At 36.9% G+C, this 18,261-nt stretch overlaps 1 protein-coding gene across 4 annotated transcripts in view; it reads left to right on the top strand.

The window, feature by feature from the left end:
• The window catches only part of RPGRIP1L (RPGRIP1 like), a 121,276-nt gene that overhangs the window by 61,732 nt on the left and 41,283 nt on the right, over positions 1-18,261 (top strand). For all 4 annotated transcript variants that reach the window (XR_006781297.2, XR_006781298.2, XM_045806803.2 and 1 more), the window contains one exon: positions 12,415-12,598. Coding sequence is in view for 2 of the 4 variants with exons in the window: in XM_045806803.2 (XP_045662759.1) it covers positions 12,415-12,598 (184 nt within the window). In the remaining 2 variants the exon portion in view is untranslated. The remainder of the gene's footprint in view (positions 1-12,414; positions 12,599-18,261) is intronic.

The following is an 18,261-nucleotide window of genomic DNA, read 5'->3' as shown; positions in this document are numbered from 1 at the left end:
TGTTAAATTACAATATAAAACAATGTCAGATGACAGTACCAGTAATTAATGTAATAGATATTTGAGGTAAAGAATACTTAGGTGTTTTCTGGCCCCCCTTCTCATTTTTCAGATGAATAAACGGAGCTCTTGAGAAATAAAGTGACTTGATGATAATCTTGCCACTAATTAAGGAAGTTCAGCAGAAGGAGAAATTTGAAGTGACTTTTTGGTAGACTTTATGGAAGATATGCCCAGAACTGGCCCACCTGCCCTCTTGTGGGCTTCGTGTCTTCTTTTTCTAATTTTAAGCTGACTTTCTCTGCTTTCCTTGTTTATTGCCCCAAGATAGCCATACAAAAATGCCCAGCCCCAAGGAAAAATCTAATTAGCCATGCCTAGCCTCTGGATTGGGTCCATCTTTATCAGTTGTGTACCTTTGATCCATTCAGCTATGGCCAATCACACAGTAAGAAGGGGTGTTGTGCTTTAAGTGTGACATCTCAAAGATGTGCATATATGGCAGCAGAGAGAAAATCGTGTGCACTTCTAGTGCACGGATGCATGTGTGTTTCAGAAGTCAAGAATACACTAACTAGAGCAGCCTTTTTATATAAGAGGATAGAAGACCTTAGATACAATGCAGACGCTAAACATTTTGGATTTTATCCAATAGATGCTAGGGAGACATTGTAATAGTTAATTTTATTTTCTAAATATTATATTCATCATTCAAAAGTAACTTGCAAAGTATAGGAAAATATTATCTAAATTATAGCATCTTAGACCAAACAATTTTCAACTGGGGGGGTGCTATTTGGTCCCCCAGGGGACATTTAGCAATGTCTGGAGGCATTCTGGATTGTCACACTGGGAGGGACTGCTACTGGCATCTAATAGGTAGGGGTTGGGGTTGCTGCTAAACGTGCTACAGTGCGCAGGACTCAGAGCAAAGAACTGTCTGGCCCAAAATGTCCCTAATGCTGAGGCTGAGAAATCCTTCATTCCTTGGAGCCATGTGTATTGGCAACATTGCAGCATCTCAGTGGAATTGTTCGATGCCCTTGACTAAGACAGAACAAGGAACTTCGATTTAACAAACGAGTTTAGGGAAAGAAAGAACTATTCCTCTAAAATACCTGACCAATTCTAATGTGCACATCTCTTTTTCCTTTAGAATAAACTGGGGTTTTTTCTTATTATTCCTGGGGAAGTGATTTGTGTTACTTTGCTACAGCCTGCTTCAGTCTTGACTACCGTTCCAGATGTGATTTATTATAATGGCTTAAGACGCTTTCTCAAATGTGTGAATATCATTTAAAGGAAGCAACTGCTGTAAGCAATGCTTTATGCCTCAGTAGCCCTTAATCACCTCCCACATGCTTTTAAGATTCTACTTTTAGAAGAAGGTAGTAACCAGTATTTTATGTTAATAGGTGATATTTAGTTGTGTTAAATTATTTACCTAATAGAGTAAAATAATTTAATCTGTAAACATAGGGACAGACCTCAAGAGATCATCATAATCATGGAATATAGTGTTTTCCAGTGATAATACCAGTTTTTCTGTATAATACTTTAACAGTCATTCAGTATGAGTCATGGAGCCTTTTTCTTTAAAGATCGCAAAAGTAGTACAAAGAACTCCTGAATATACTTCCCCCACATTCATCAACTGTTAACATTTCACTACATTTGTTCTATTTCTGTTGTCTCTCCTGTACATGTATATGTGCACCTATGTACGTATACACACACATTCTTGCATACATAGTTATAATGAAGCATTTCAGAGTTGCAGAAGTCATGTTCCTTTACCCTTAAATACTTCAGAATAATAATATAGTACTATTATTTAATCTACAGTCCTCATTAAAGTTTTGCCAATTGTCCCGGTAGTATAATTTATAGCATTTGATTAATTGGGTCCAGGATCCAATCCAGATCGCACACTGTGTTTGGCTTTCCTGTCCCATTAGCCTCTATAATCCGTATTGATGGTTTCAACTTTTCTTTATGTTGGGTCTTCCACATTAACATTTTTTAAGAATCCAGGTCATTTGTCTTGTAGAATATCTTTCAATTGGGATTTCTGTGATGTTTCCTCATATTAGATTCAGTTATATGTTTTGGTAGGAATACTACAAAAGCAGTGCTATGTCCTTTCCAATGCATCATGTCAGGAGGCACAGAATGTCATTCTGTCCGATTGTTGACGATGTTAACTTTCATCAAGGTGTTGTTACCGTAAACTGTTTTTTAAGCTTAAAAATCCTTGTGGCTCATTAATTTCTTTCTTTGCCTCTTCTTCAAGAACTGCTTCAGGGGACACCTGGGTGGCTCAGTCAGTTAAGCATCTGCCTTCAGCTCAGGTCATGATCCCAGGGTCCTGGGATTGAGTCCCTCATGGGGCTCCTTGCACAGCTGGGAACCTGCTTCTCCCTCTGCCTCTTCCTGCTGCTCCCCCTGCTTGTGCTCACTCTCTCTCTCACACACACACAAATAAATAAAATATTTAAAAAAAAAAAAAAAAGGAACTGCTTCCAGTAGAAATCTCAGGACAGTGATACATGGCTCTTATGTGCTAATAAGCACATCCTATATAATACGTCCTTTAATTATCACAGTGCTGCGTTCATTAGAATCTACCGTGTGTCATAAAAGAAGCAGTCCCTGGCCTCAAAGAAGTTACACTCTGCAAGGGAAACACCATCAACGCATAGTGGTTAGCACTAGGAGAATGGAATGCACAGGGTGCTATGGGAGCATTCCAGGCGGTTACCTAACAGTGTGAGGGACCCTCATCAAGAAAGACTTCCTAAAGTCAGTGAAGCCTGAGCCAAGTGTTGAAGATGATTAGGAATTAGTAAGGGTCATGGAGGGATCGTTATAGGTCAAAGGAATGATAGCCTAAGAATTAGAATGTAGAGCATGGCTCTTTCTGGGAATTCAGAATGGTGTTAGGGTGGGCTACGTTATGGTACACCTGTGGAGGCTCAGGAGAATATGCTGAAAAGATAGGCATGTCCTGAGCATTAAGGCCTCTGTGTATCATCTGAGAAGGTTGAAGTCTCTCCTGAAGTTCTGTGAGCAGCCAGTGAGGACTTTTAAGGGAGGGGGAAGATGACTCACTCATTAAACAGTAGTTAGCATTTGCTGCGTCCCAAGCTTTATTCTAGGCCCTGAGAATATAGCAGCGAAGAAGAGAAATAATCCTCTTGCTCTTAGGGAGTTTACACTCCTGAATCGCATTTTAAAAGAGCGTGCTATCAATAATGTAAAGAATAGATTAGAGGCACAGAGACTAATTAAAAAGTAATTAGAGAACCCTACTCTGTGGTTATCCCCACTTGATAGATTTTTTTAATTGCCTCTACCCTATAATGTCACAAAAGTGAGACTAGAAGTAGTGTCCTAGATAAGTATCATTTATGCCAATTACACTGTGCATCTGAATTACCTGCTACACCGTGTAAGTACTTTTAAGATCGCGCAGTTTCTTTTTTTCATGATTGAGAATCTCAGAGCTCCTAGTTATCTCTTAGAAACGTTGATCCTTAAAAGGAATCTAATAGATTTCCCAGGACTTAGACATATTACTTGGTTCTTCCTCTTTTCTTCATGTCTGTGATGTATAATTAATCATAGATTACTTCATTTTGTTTCATTTCATTTACAACATTTATGAGTTTCGCTTTGTCAGAATGAAATGCTTGTCCCCTCCTTTTCTTTCCAAAGTGGCATAATTAGTGTTAGCATCTTTTTTAACAGGCTACATAAAGTTTAGTGGCTGGATTAAATCAAGTCATTAACATAATGTGCTACCCAATTTGCCCCTATCTCTCTTCGTTTCCAGGACATCAAAGTGTCACAGAGCGCCAGTGTAATTGGGCCTTGCTGGCCTGTCAGATTCCGTCAGCCTGATGACTGCTGCTTTTACTAAAAAGCTTCTAGGCATGATAATTAAGGGGGGAGGGGGGAGTCTGAGAAATGTAAAACTTTGGACATTTCTCTATGAATATTTTATTAATTTGAATAATCAGAAGTTAACAGTATCAATTTGATGTATAATACATTGATTAAAAGCCTTGTTTTAGGTCCTTAAAATAGACATCAAAACCAAAAATTTGCATCTGCCATGGCATTAAAAAAAAGAATTAACAATCCTTCTTGCAAAGTATTTCTAGTTTTATCATTTAAGCAATGGAGCCTTCCATTTTCACAACGAAATGTATGGCCATCAATTTATAGATTTCTTAAAGTGCGCCCACAGGTAAGAATGGAAACTCACAGGCTGAAAGAGCAATGGATTCTTCTGTGCATTGCATATTTACATCTCTTTCTGTTTCTGCTAATAGCAGTTTTGTAAAAACTGCCATATTTAATTAGACTAAATTACAATTCCACCTAGAAACCAGGTCCTCTTGAACAATATGGGCTGGCATTCCCAGGTGATTGCAATATAGCTCTTCAGCAAAATATGTTTTGAAGATTTGAAGGGCAAAATAGCATAAAGCAACTCACTACTTTTAGAATTCATGTATTAAAAATTATTAAATCACTTCAGAATCAAATATGATATCCTATCAGTGGGTAAAATAAGTCCCTCCCAATATTTTACATACGGAAGCTGAAGCTAGATAGAGTAGGTTTCAAAATATATTTTAGGTAAAACCAGAAATGTTGAATTACCTCCTGATAGTAATTGGTCCAAAACTCTTTTTTATGTTTTGCAACCTAATTATCTCTTACTAATATACTACGGACATCTTTCCAATAGCAGGATACTCCCATTTCTTTTAACATGCATAATATTCCTATTGCACAGCTGTACCATATTGATTTAAGCCCCTTTTGATGGACCCTTAGGCTTCTACCAGTTTTTTCTAACACGAACATTTCTGGTTAAAATAACAATGGATAAAAATTCCTGCTTCCCCACATCACACCTTTGCCAAACTAATGGTTAAGAAATTATATGTCACTGATAATTCCATTACAAAGAAGCAAAAAAAGGAGAAATATTTGTATATACATACATATTTTTATATGAGCATACAGACACATTTAGGTTTATGTAAGCAAAGAAAATGTCTGAAAGTACATAATCCAAACACCATTAGCAGTATCTCTGAGACATGGGTCCGGGCAGGGGTCAGAAATCTATGACCCATGTGTCAAACCCAGCCCTCTACCTGTATTTGTAAATAAGGTTCTATTGGAACATACCCACACCCAACACATGTAAATATGTTTTGTCTGTGCTCTACACTCACTCTGTAAGAGCTGAGTATTTGCAACAGAAACCGTGTGGCCTGCAATGCAAAAAAATATTGGTAGTCTGGCCCTTTACAGCAAAAAATTGCCAACCCCTGAGTTGGGAGGAAACAAAGAACTTTTATACTTTACTTTTTAGGATTTATATTGTTGGATTATTTTTAATGATGAGTGTAGATTGCTTCTAGAAAGGAAATAATTTGAAAGCTAATTCTGTACTAAAATGTTAATAACTAAAGATCAGTTTAATATGAATATTATAGAAGCTTTTTTTTTAAAAGATTTATTTATTTGAGAAAGAGCATGAGCAGGGGGAGGGGCAGAGGGAGATGCAGACTCCCCCTGAGCAGGGAGCCAGTGGGCCTCCATCCCAGGACCCCAGGATCATGACCTGAGCCGAAGGCAGATGCTTAACCAACTGAGCCACCCAGGCGTCCCTGTAGAAGCTTTTTAATAAATATCTTGAAAGGGTCAACAAATGTAGGTTGAATCTTCTTTGGTTTAGAGCAGTGGTTCTCAAAATTTGGTCCCCAGACCAACAGCATCAGCATCACCTGAGAACCTCAACTGAGGATGCAAATTCTTGGACCGCACCCCAGACCTCATGAATCAGAAACTCAGAGACTGGGTCCCAGCAATCTATGTGTTATCAAGACTTGCAGGTCATTCTGGGGTATGCTAGAGTTTGAGAACAACTTGAGGGGAAAGCGGTACTTCCATGACTGCACACTCGGATCACCTAGAGAGCATTTTTAAATGCCAGGGCCCAGCTCCATCCGGATCAGCTAAATCCGAATTTTGTTTAAAGCTCCCCCAGTGATACTAATGGGCAGGCAAAATTGAGAACCACTGTACTATAACATCTGTTTTCAATGATGGTGAAAATGGAACGGCATATCAAAATCACCTGAAATTGAGGGTAATTTTTAAAATTCTCTCCTTCCTTCACATTATTGCCATAGTAAGCCACAGTTAATGATGGAAATGTGTCACATCCCTCAGGTGTATTAGGACAGAAAAAAATATTCCAACCATTCCTTTAAAACATGTGGTAACAAGCTTCTGTAATTTGCTGATCATTATAGATGCAGTAATTTACATGGTGTATAAGGGAGTCCATGACAATATTCTAAAAATAAGCAGTCTTAACCCTAGCACTATTTTTATCTTGAAGTTTTCAGTATTTATAATATTTGTTCAGTATAGGTCTTTCACAGAACCAATGAGAAAAGAGAAAAGACAAGTTACTGCCACAGATGAAAGCTGGGGGTTTTTGGGTTTTTGTTTGTTAAAAACATTGTTATCTCAACAGTTTGGGTTTCTCTTTACTCTTATTTCTTCCAAAGAGCTACTATTTTAAGAAACCAAAAACTTTTCAATCAAACACATGTGTGAAGAATGGATATGATTCCTAATAAGAGGAAGTTTTGGAGCCTAGTGTGAGTTGAGGGGACTTTTTTTTAAAGTTTTTGCTATAAGTCTGCCCACCCCCAGCCTGAAGAAGGGAAATTATAAGAATCACCATTAACCAGTATGCACTCCTACCCTACTTACATATGGCTCCGCCAGTACTGGTGAGTTTGACTTTTTGAACCAACTATTTTGAGCTTTTTTTAGAGCTCACCCCAATTAAAATTTTGCTCTTAAAGGGCATAGACATAGATCATCACCTTCTATTTCCATTTTGTATCTATCGTTTCACTATAAAGTACCAAGTTCTACAGCCTGTGGCTCCTAAGAGGTGGGCTTTGTTTGTATTTATTTACACACACCCCACATTTTTATGGTGATAAATATAAAACTCATGTAAATTCATGTAACCCTTTGAGGAGTAATTTGAATTTCTCAAATCTCTCGCTTAGCAATTCTTCTAAGAGAATCGTTCACATACACAGGAAAACATAAAGGGATAGACAATGCAACATTGTAACAGCAAAAAATCGTGAACGACTCAGTTTTTTATCAGTAGAGAAATAAGTGGACTATGGATTATACATGCAATATAAATGAAATTCTGTACAATTAGTATGAATGAATTAGATTTTAATTATAAACATGAATAAATCTCTAAATATAGCACTGAGTGAAAAAAAAAACAAGTTGCAGAATGGTTAATAGAGGATGATACCACTAATATAAAATGTAAAAACAGAAACCAATACTATATGTTGTTTATGGAAATACACATATATTGCCGAAAACATACCAGCACGTTTACCAGGTGATACACATCACCTTCAGGATACTGGTTCCCTCTGGGGGAATGAGGAAGGAGAGATAGGAACCAGGAGGTGGGGGCTTTACCTGCATCTGAAATGTTTTATTTCTTCAGTAATAATAAAAAAGTTTGAATCAGATACAGCAAAATGGTAACATCTGTTTAAGATGTTGAGTCCTTGAAAATGCCAAATTATTTTCTATACTTTACAATTTTACAGAAATGCTTATTCACTGTAGAGATTTAGAATGAAATAAAATTCACATGTAATCTCACCAGAGTTAGAGTTAAATCTAATTGACTGATACAAGTTGCAAAACCTTTATCACAGGCCATTCCCAGTTAAGGAATACTATGTTTAAGGGCCGTCAAGTTTAATTAATTTTTAGGAGCCTAACAATTCAACTCCAGTGTGGCTGCTCTGATGGCGGAAACCAAAGGAAGATTTCAACATGATCCTCTGAAGTAAAACAAAAAATGTAAGCATGCCAATAAAAGCTTAAGTAAATACTGTAGAAATATGGCCTAAAAAGTGAATTAACATCAGTCAGGAAGCAATAGTGGAATTGAGCCAAAATCATGAGAACTATAACTTTTTTTCTCTGCAAGTAATACTAGCTGTCATCACATTTCTAGATCATTCAATCACATAATATGTAGTGTCCATCTATACAGACAACTAAAAATAAGTTGCTTGCAGTTCATATTTGAGTGACTTCTATTACTTCTGTTCACCACGATCAGAATTTTTAAATGCACTTTTTATATGCTTACTTCAACATCTTGCTAACTAGGGAAGTTAATAGGGCAGTTGGTGAAAGAGACAAAAAAAGTAACATCATACTTCGTAACAAACGTTCACACATATAGAAAAGAAAACAGGAGGGGTGCCTGGGTGGCTCAATCGGTTAAGCGTCGGATTCTTGATTTCAGTTCAGGTCACGATCTCAGGGTGGTGGAATGGAGGGCTCCGCGCTCAGCGTGGAATTTGAGATTTTCTTTCTCCCTTTACCTCTGCCCCTCCCCCACCCACTGCCCCATACCCTGCGTGCAAGCTCTCTCTCAAAAAAAAAAAAAAAAAAAGAAAGAAAAGAAAAGAAAAGAAAAGAAAAGAAAAGAAAAGAAAAGAAAAGAAAGAAAAAAGGAACCAGGAAAAGCCTAAAGCCTATACTGTGTGGCAAACTTACTATATGTGAAGGCTACTAATGCCCTGCCGAAGTGCACCATCATGTTCTAGAGATTCTGATCAGACATTATTATGCATCTATCTGGAGAGGCTTTGAATAATGAATATAATATTTAGAAAATAGCAACTCTGTATCTTCAACTGATTATTGAGAGCCTACTATGTGCCCAATAGGATGTTAAATAGCAGAAGATTGGTAAGATACAGTTCTGGCCTCCAGGAGCTCACAGTCTCCATAGAAAAGCAGATAGGTAAAGAAATCCATGCAGTGTAATGTGACTGAAATGTGCAGTGAGGGTCCAGTGGAGCAACCAGCTTGCTCTTGAAGATTAGTGATGCTATCATAAAGGGACAGCATGTGTGGCCCAGGGCCTAAAATAAGTAGAATTTTGTCTGATAGAGAAGATTTTCGATGCAAAACCCGAGCTATATAAACAGCACACCACTGATCCAGGAAAATGTAGGTTAATCGTTTTCAAGCAGAAAGTTGATAGCCAATTTGTTTTTAGAGAGAGAATTCAGCCACAAGAAGAGTAGTTGTGGCTGCCGACAAGGACAAGAGTGCCTCACCTCTTCTACAGCCCTGAAAGTAGATCCACTTCGTTTTTGAGTGTGTACTACACGCCACACCAGTGATACCATATGCAAGATAATAGTTCCTGTATCCTGAGCTGATAGTCTCATACCACCCATCTGCTTACAGTTCTGAACCAGTTATCTTTTACAATTCCTTCTGATTTCTCCCTTGTTCTTCTATCAAACTGCATTCGAATACTAGGAAGCTGTTGAATTAGTTCTTCCCTCAGATCAGATGAGAACCTAAAGAAATTTCTCTAGAGATCAAAATGAGAAAAGAAACCACGTCCTGTTTTGTCTTTGTCTCCGCAGTAGCTGATACAATGTTGAAGTATCGTAAGCTTTCAATAATTTGATGAATCATTGAGATATTTAGGAAGTAAAATGTACAGGAATGGGTAATCTGTAGGATGTGGTGAGTATGAAAATGGGGATGGCAGAAGTGGCTCCAAGGTCTTCTGGTTGTAGGTGACCGGGTAGATGGCCATGTCACCTGAGACAGGAAGCTCCAGAGGATGAATGAGCTTGGGGGAGAGGAGGGAATTTGAGTTCATTTCTGACACTAAGTTGGAATTGTCAGTTATGCAGTTGAAGTGCTCCCTAATCTTCAAAATCTTTATCTATAATCTAGTTGAACTTTTGATTCACAGAGGCAAGAACACCACCAGAATTGTTCCAAGGTTGAAAAAGAAATTGGCTAGCCCCAGTAGCCAAAATGTATCATGTTTGGAAAATTCTTAATTCTGAGCGTGCTTCCCTAGATATATACGATTTGGAATTTATCCCCTTTTTGATGTATTTTACGTTGATTCGTGTAGCATAAAAAGAACAAAGAAATGATAACTAGTAACTTCTGTCCGCAATATTGGAGAATTTAGGACATAGGATAGAGGTAATGAGGTTGGGGTGAGGTTGGGGGGGTAGATAACAACAACAAACTGGACCAGAAGGGAGGTGATGTCATGTGAGGAATTTTAAAGCTCTTTTATTTATTTGAATAATACAGTGGCTTTTCTTTTGGTTTGTTTGGGATTGATGTTTTGGTTTGTTTCTTTGGCTGTAATGTACTCTCATTTAGAATTACATTTTTGTATATAGTCTTATTTAACAACCTAAATACATTCTTACAATAATGCAAGTTTTCATATGGGGACTGTATACTTAATATATTATTAATAAAATAACCAGTTAAATAAATTTTGTTCCCCTGCTATTTAAAAGTTCTTTCTCCTCTTCATTGGGTTCTATGATAAACAACTTTAAATTCTTCTTTTCACAATGTAGAAAGAACTATGTATACTCCTCTTTTGCCTTTTAATGGCTAATTTCCTTTAATTCTTATGTGCAGAAATGAACAGGAATGTTTTATAAGAACTTATTGTTATAACAATTCTGAGTTTTTCAAATTACAAGTCCTGTAAAAGGCTTAATTATGCATCGTGCTGCATTTGAAGCAGAATTATAAAATGGGCGTTTGTGTGTGGTATTTTGACAACCACCGTACATTTAAAGGAAAAAATAATATCACTTAAAATATTTTCTTTACCATGTTAGTCTTCGGCAAGCAGAGAAGGGCTTTTCTGAAGTGAGGTTAGACAATGGAGCCAACTTCATTTTTTATGCACGTGAACGGAGAGGGCTTGAGGTTATTAGTTGAAACCGAGTAACCTTTCCAGGCTTTCATCTCTTTCTTTTCAAATTTGAATATGAAAAGCATATTCAAGTCAAAGACCATCACTTTAATGACATTTGGCAGTCATTTGATTTATTAGGTTTTAGAAAAAATTTTCCTTTAAATATTTCATCATACTATGCTAATCCTAGTAATATTGCCAGCTGCAGCCTTGTACCTGTATTAGTGGAGACAGAATGGTGTGGAATTTTCTCTGTCATCCTAGTAAAATTTCCATGAATCTACTGAATAATAAAATAACCTTATTGAAATATTCAGATTTGGGTTTTTAGTTAAAGTGTCTTAGAATACATAATAAAAGAAAATGTCTTTTGAAAGAATGGGGTAAAATTACTTCATCAAATATTGAGGGGGTTTGACAGCAATAGAAATTGTTCTTTATGGGGATATTTTTACAATAGGATAGTTTTGCTTTTCAGTTTAATTATATTATATGCTTTGAAATATCTAAGTAATCACTGTGGTGAATTTGCACACTGATTTATTTTTGACAGTGAGTTCCTAAAAGTTGGTCGTATAGACAGGTCTTAGTTTCAGGATTTTCTAATTATTATTTGAAGTTATATAATTTACGGTAGCATGCTTCTGAATTTAGTAAAGAGGGATTCAGTAAAAGGGAATGAAGCACAAACTTAAAATTGTAAAGAAAAACAAAACAGTTAAGCAAGGAGTTATCTTGGTGTGATCTAATTTTTAAGTCATAGTCTGTTGTTTGTCTTAAATTCTTACTCAAGGAAACATATATGGCTCGTTTAATAATGTCTGTAACACCAAAATCTATTAAGTAAGGATGGAAATGAAAATTACACAGTAAAACAAATACATTTTTAGTTTCTGTAAAAATGAGATAAAAAATAAATTGCAAGGAAATACATGGTAAATTAGATAACAATTCTGTTTCTTTTGTTTGAAAACATTACTTATTGAGTGAAATATGCTATGGCAGAATATAGAAGAGGATGAGCTGTAGTTTCTGCAATGGTTAATATGGATTCGTATAGCTACATTTATTAGCATAATAGCTATAAAGTATTCAACAGGCTTTGATCTCTGAATAACTGAAACTTTCGCAGGTACTGTAGATTAAATAAAGGCAGCGATAAACATGTACTTCATTACATAGTTTGAGATAAGGCCAACTGATACTTGTCATTCTGAAAGCAATCGGAGATGAAGATCTCATAATCTTCACCCCTGATAGACTACTAGTGGGGTATTTATAGCCTCAAATGTAAATCAGGAGACGACTGCCATGACACTGTTAACTTCAAACCCTGGGGCATTAGAATCTCATTCTCTCTCTCTCTGTCGTGAATAATCTATCATGTGTAACTATACAGTAGTGTACAATGCGTTCCAAAAAAGAAACCCATGGGCCTTCATGTTTTATTTAAAATTGATAGTGAAAAAGAGTGAAGGGGTTTTTGCTCATTTGTTTTACGTTTCTTTGTTGTTGTTTTTTGTTTGTTTTTACTCTGTTTACAGCCATCAGAAAAAATTCGGATTGAGATCATAGCCCTAAGCCTTAATGATTCTCAAGTAACTGCAGATGACACTATCCAACGGCTGTTCGTTGAATGCAGATTCTACAGTCTTCCTGCTGAAGAGACACCTGTGTCACTCCCAAAACCCAAGAGTGGGCAGTGGGTCTACTATAATTATAGCAATGGTATGTATGGTTCCTTTATTATATAAACTTTCATTTTTGTCTTATCTGTAAAGGTAGCTGCAGGAATGAGGAAAAAGTATAATTCTCTAATGTTCACATAAAGTCACGGAAGTCTCATAAGAATGGATTGATAAAAGTCAAACCTGCAGCATAAGGATTAACAATTAAATTAATTAATTAAATAAATAAAATTAAATTTGAAGTAATACTAAAGAGAAAACAAAACAGCCGAGAAACAATGTCTGTAGACGTTCCTGCTACAGGATAGTATCAATAGAAAAATGTCACCTACATCTTCAATTGAATTGAATCAAAAAGTACAATATTTCACGGGGAAAAAAAGAACTAGCTTTTTAATCATATGAGTCAAACAATTCAGTGACCTAATTTTTTTCTACCTTTCTGATCAGTGTCACCACGTGGGTGTTTTTACAATATACGTATACGTCTCTCCCAGTGTCTGTATGTTCAGGATTTTAGTTGAGTGACATAAATTCTTAGAATACCTTTTCATGATTTAGCCCACACATGAGCTGATAGCTGCAGGCAGATTTTTCTCTTTGAGGGCTTTATCTATCAGCTAGTTGACATCTAAGTCAGACCCAACTGGTACCCTGTAAATTCTTCAATCAGCTAACTTTAAGATGTTTTAAAGAATAGCATGTATCAGTGTATAATTAAAGAGGAGTAAAAATATCATATCAAGCTGACATGACCCTGTGTTAAAACTGCTTACTAAGCGCTAAAGCCCTTTATTAAAACAAACCATAAAGATGGAGTGTTGCATTATCTTTAGCAAAAACAGGCCATCTTATGCTCGTTGAACACTAATATTTTTTCTCACCAATTTTATAAATTGTATTTTAATCAATATGTGTAATCAAGCTGTTGATTGTATGGATATCATGCTACTGATTGATCATGCAGTAAGATTACAAATGCGTGTGGTTACTACTTGTGTGTGTGTGTGTGTGTGTGTGTGCATGGGCACACACCTGCTGTTTTTGGAAATGTGGTCATTGCTTGAGACGATCATCATGAGTATCCAGAAATCTGTTCTAGTCTTCCCTGTATCCACACTTCTTATTAGTTCTGTGAACGTGGGCAAGATGTTTAAATTTCATGGTATCCTGTTTTCTTATCTATTGAATAAGGGCTCTCTTAGATCCCCTCCAGCTCAAATTCTATAATTCTATAATGACAGGTTGAGAAATCACAGGGGAAATAAATAGTGTGGTCAGGACAAGAATCTGATTCCTCCTTCCTTTCACTGACTTGATATAACAGAAACATTTCCAAAAATATTTTCTCAAGCTTCCCAGAGATCTTTTACCTGCAGAGTTTCAGAGAAGTAAACCATATCAAAACATCATTAGTAATGGAAGAACTGAATAGACACCTAATTATAATGAGGAAACCCCAGGAAAAGAGACAAACTCTTCTGGCTTTTGTATTCTTCTTTTTAAAGGTCAGCAGTAGAATGTTTGGTTGGACTGACAACAAAATTGCTTTTTAGAAATCGTACATTGAGAAACTTGGCCCGCTGCACAGCAGATTGTTTTTATTTGCTTAAGAAACCACGCAAATCATTCTGGGGAGATGCAACCTGTTAACACACGCTCAAGTGTCCTGAATTTTGTAACATTCTCGAGTGGTAACCAAAGGCTTTGGGGGGCTTTTTCTTAGTTGGTTGGTTGGCATTTGCTCAGGTGTGTTTTTTCCTCTTACTGCAAGATACCCCTACTATCTAATTGGTAATTTTAAGAGTCGCTTATGTTTCTAATGAATAATTAGTCATCTGAATGCAACAAGAAAACCAATAATTTATTAGAAATGAATTCTGTAGAAATGTTTACTGTATCTTTTCTCAGCTTCTCTTCCTCCTTACTGAGATTTGACTTTGAGAATTTTAAAGTCTAATTGAAAAGAATTGTAATGATATTTAAATCCCCTCCTGGTGGGAGAGGAGAGGAATGTCTTTTGTGCTTCCAAGCAAAATAATACTGTTTTTTATCTACTATATCTGAAAAAAATGTAGTCTTAAGTCATCAGCGAATTTGAGAAATAATATTAAAACCTTGTAGGAGGCTTTATTTTATTTTTCACTTAATGATGACATAGTGAAAATGTTTATTTTTAAATTATCGTATTTGCATCACCTTCAGTGTAGGAGAATCTCCTTGAACCTTTGGTTAATAAGTAACTATCTCATCTAATTATTGTAATAATTTGCCATTCACTTGTGACTTGATGTAAAAGGTCAATATAACGTAGACTTACATCTTCCAAATCTTATTAAATGTTAATGAAAGTAATTTTATTTCCAAACTGACTTTTTAATTCAGATGGAAAATCTAAAGGACAATTAGTACATGCTATCTCCTGTTTGAAGACCATACCAGTAGAGAGGGTGACCGAACCTCACAGTGATTTTTACCCTGCATTATGGCTTGAATCCTTTCAAAAGGGATTTGTATCCTGAGGCCTGAATTAGGTATATAAAAAGAGAGGTTTAGTCTAGTGATCCCCACAATTATTTATAGCCCGATTCAGTCTTTATTAAGAGCTGTTAATACCAGTTTCACTTACACAAAAAGTGTACCTTCTTAAGGCTCCTAATGCTGGAAAAAAAACAAACGAACTTAAATTCACTTGCTAGACATTTGTAGCATGAACGAAACATTTGTATTTTATTGGGCCTGAAAATTTTGCTCAAAGAATGCTGAGAAAGCAAGAAAATAGTTTGGAAAAAATAAGATTAATGATAGGTCTGAAGAATGTTGTCTGGGCTGAATAAAGCCTTCTAGGGAATTGACAGTGGGAAGAAAAAAGATTAATGAAATCGTCCAAAGTTTTTATGAGACTTATATGGATCTGGGTCCTTAGTCTCTGAGCACTGAACAGTCTATGTTTTGGAACAATTAAAGTTTAATTCAAAAGGTGAATACAGGGGCGCCTGGGTGGCTCAGTCGTTAAGTGTCTGCCTTCAGCTCAGGGCGTGATCCCGGCGTTCTGGGATCGAGCCCCACATCAGGCTCCTCCGCTGGGAGCCTGCTTCTTCCTCTCCCACTCCCCTGCCTGTGTTCCCTCTCTCACTGGCTGTCTCTCTCTCTCTGTCAAATAAATAAATAAAATCTTTAAAAAAAAAAAAGTGAAAACAATGCAGAATTTACGTTTTATCACTAATAGAAGGAGAAATGTGGCAAAGATAAGGATTAGGGGGATGATAACACTCCAGCACAAAAAGTGTACTGAGATTTAAGTTTATCAACCCTTCGTAATTAAGACACCTGCATTTCTTCTGCCAAATGACACTGATAAACAATGTAAGGATTTTTCCAACCTGCAGAAGTCAAAGATGGGTTTTTAATGGCAGACAATTCAAAGTCAGTTCAAGTTTCTGGACTACTGTTTTGTACCTTTTTTGAGACATATCCTTTCAATAAGTTTATGTCAAAATCTAGCAAGTCCTAAACAAATGTGATTTCTAATGAGAATAAAAGATAAATAGCTTAATTTTTAGAGAGTTCTGATACTTTTCAAATCACCAGAATTGCTTTTTAAAAGATGTATGTGAAGTTTTGAAACTGTAGATTTCTTTTTTAACCATCTAGTTCCAGAACACCAAATGGATGTCCTTAGGACCCTGATCTAGAGGTGGACTGTCCCAGTTCCCCACATGTTCAACGCAAGAGTGTTCACTCAAAAATTAGGGGAAGGGATGTTGAGCTACAAGTGGTTCTCAGTGTGTGGCATCCAGACCAGCAGCAGCAGTAGCTGCTGTGAAGATAAAAATGCACATTCTCAGGCCCTACCCCAGGCCTGCTGAATTAGAAACTCGGGGTGAGCTTATTCATGAGCACTCTAACCAGCCCTCCCGGGGATGCGGGCGTACGTTAAAGGCAGAGAATTGCTGGGCTAGCTTAAGACGCCCATATTCTAGGCGTTGTTTATGCAAGCAGGAGAGCTGGACTTCACATTTGGTATACCTTTGGAGAAGCTAGCTGATGGGTAAGGAGCTTGAGTTTTTTTCAGAAAGGAATTCTATAAAGTGTTCAGCCCGAGAGAGTTGTTTAAGGCGCTTGATCCGCTGAACCTAAGTAATAATCCCTTTGTGAAAGAGTGAAAGGAGGCTCCGGTGGCTTCCCTTCTGCAGGGGTAGAACTCTCTCTCACTCCCATCTGTGCTAACAACACGGTTGCAGCTTGAACAGCAGGAAAAGTTTTGGCTTCATGTGGAGGAAGAAGTTCTAGCATGGAGGTTAAGAAGGCAGGCTCTGGAGGCAGACTCTCCTGGATCCAAATTCTGGTTCTGCCACTTTCTAACTAGGTGAGCTTGGGCAAATTACTTACTTTCTCTGGGTCTATTTAATCATCTGTCAAATATGGGACAGCATGGTTCTTATCATATGCGATTGCCATAAGAAAAGTTTTGAGCGTAGTACTTAGTACATAAATATCACTCAGTAAATGGTGGCTGTCACTATTTGTCTCATCGTTAAGAGAATAGGAAATACGGTGTGCTGGCCAGCTGGAGGAAGCAGAAGCAGAAGGTATCCCAACTACACCATTTTTTTTTACCGATTTCAGTGATAAAGATTTTTTTTTTTTTTTTTTTTTAGATTTTATTTATTTATTCGACAGAGATAGAGACAGCCAGCGAGAGAGGGAACACAAGCAGGGGAGAGGAAGAAGCAGGCTCATAGCGGAGGAGCCTGATGTGGGGCTCGATCCCATGACGCCGGGATCACGCCCTGAGCCGAAGGCAGACACCTAACCGCTATGCCACCCAGGCGCCCCTAAAGATGTTTTTAAAAAAAAAAAAAAGTTAAACGTAGAATTGCCATATGGTACAGCAGTTCTACTTCTGGATACCTATCCAAAAGAATTGAAACCAAGGACTCTGACAGGTGCTTGAATACCCATGTTCATAGCAGCATTATTTACAATAGCCAAAAGGTGGAAACAACCCAAATGTTCATCAACAGACGAATGAATAAACCAAATCTGTACAGCAAAATGGAACATTATGCAGTCTTAAAAAGGAGTGAAATTCGGATACATGCCATGAGTGAACCTTGAAAAACATTATGCTAAGTAAAATAAGCCAGACATGAAAGGACAAATATTGTATGGTTCTGCTTAATAAGACGTACCTAGAAGAGGCCAGTTCATACAGACAAAGAGTCGAATAGAGGTTACCAGGGACTGGGAGAACCTGGAACAGAGTTTCAATTTGGGATGATGAAAAAGTTCTGGAGCTGGATGGTAGTCATGGTTGTACAACAGTATGAATGTACTTAATGGCGCCAAATGTATGCTTAAAAATGGTTAAAATGATAAATTTTATGTTATGTGTATTTAACCACATTAAAAAATATTTTTCAAGCCATTGAGGTTTGTCAGAACCAGCCTAACTTAACTGAAAAACTCTCTAGATGCTGGACTTTGAATTCAGGTTTTTTTGTTTTTCTGTATCATTGAGATAACCCTTGTCTTCAAATAATGTAGACCACTATAGTTAACAAGACTTTACTGTGTATTTGAAAGTTGCTAAGAGTAGATCTTTAAAAAGTTCTTATCAAAAGAAAAAAAACATGTGTGATTCGGTGAGGTGATAGATATTAACTAAACTTACGGTGGTAATCGTTTTGTAATATATAC

Source organism: Ursus americanus, chromosome 21 (genome assembly GCF_024610735.1).
Source record: "Ursus americanus isolate L20-20 chromosome 21, mUrsAme1.1.p, whole genome shotgun sequence".
In the NCBI taxonomy this organism is placed as follows: Eukaryota; Metazoa; Chordata; class Mammalia; order Carnivora; family Ursidae; genus Ursus; species Ursus americanus.
The sequence above is the reverse complement of the archived record's forward strand: the minus strand, read 5'-3'. Positions and strand labels throughout refer to the sequence as shown.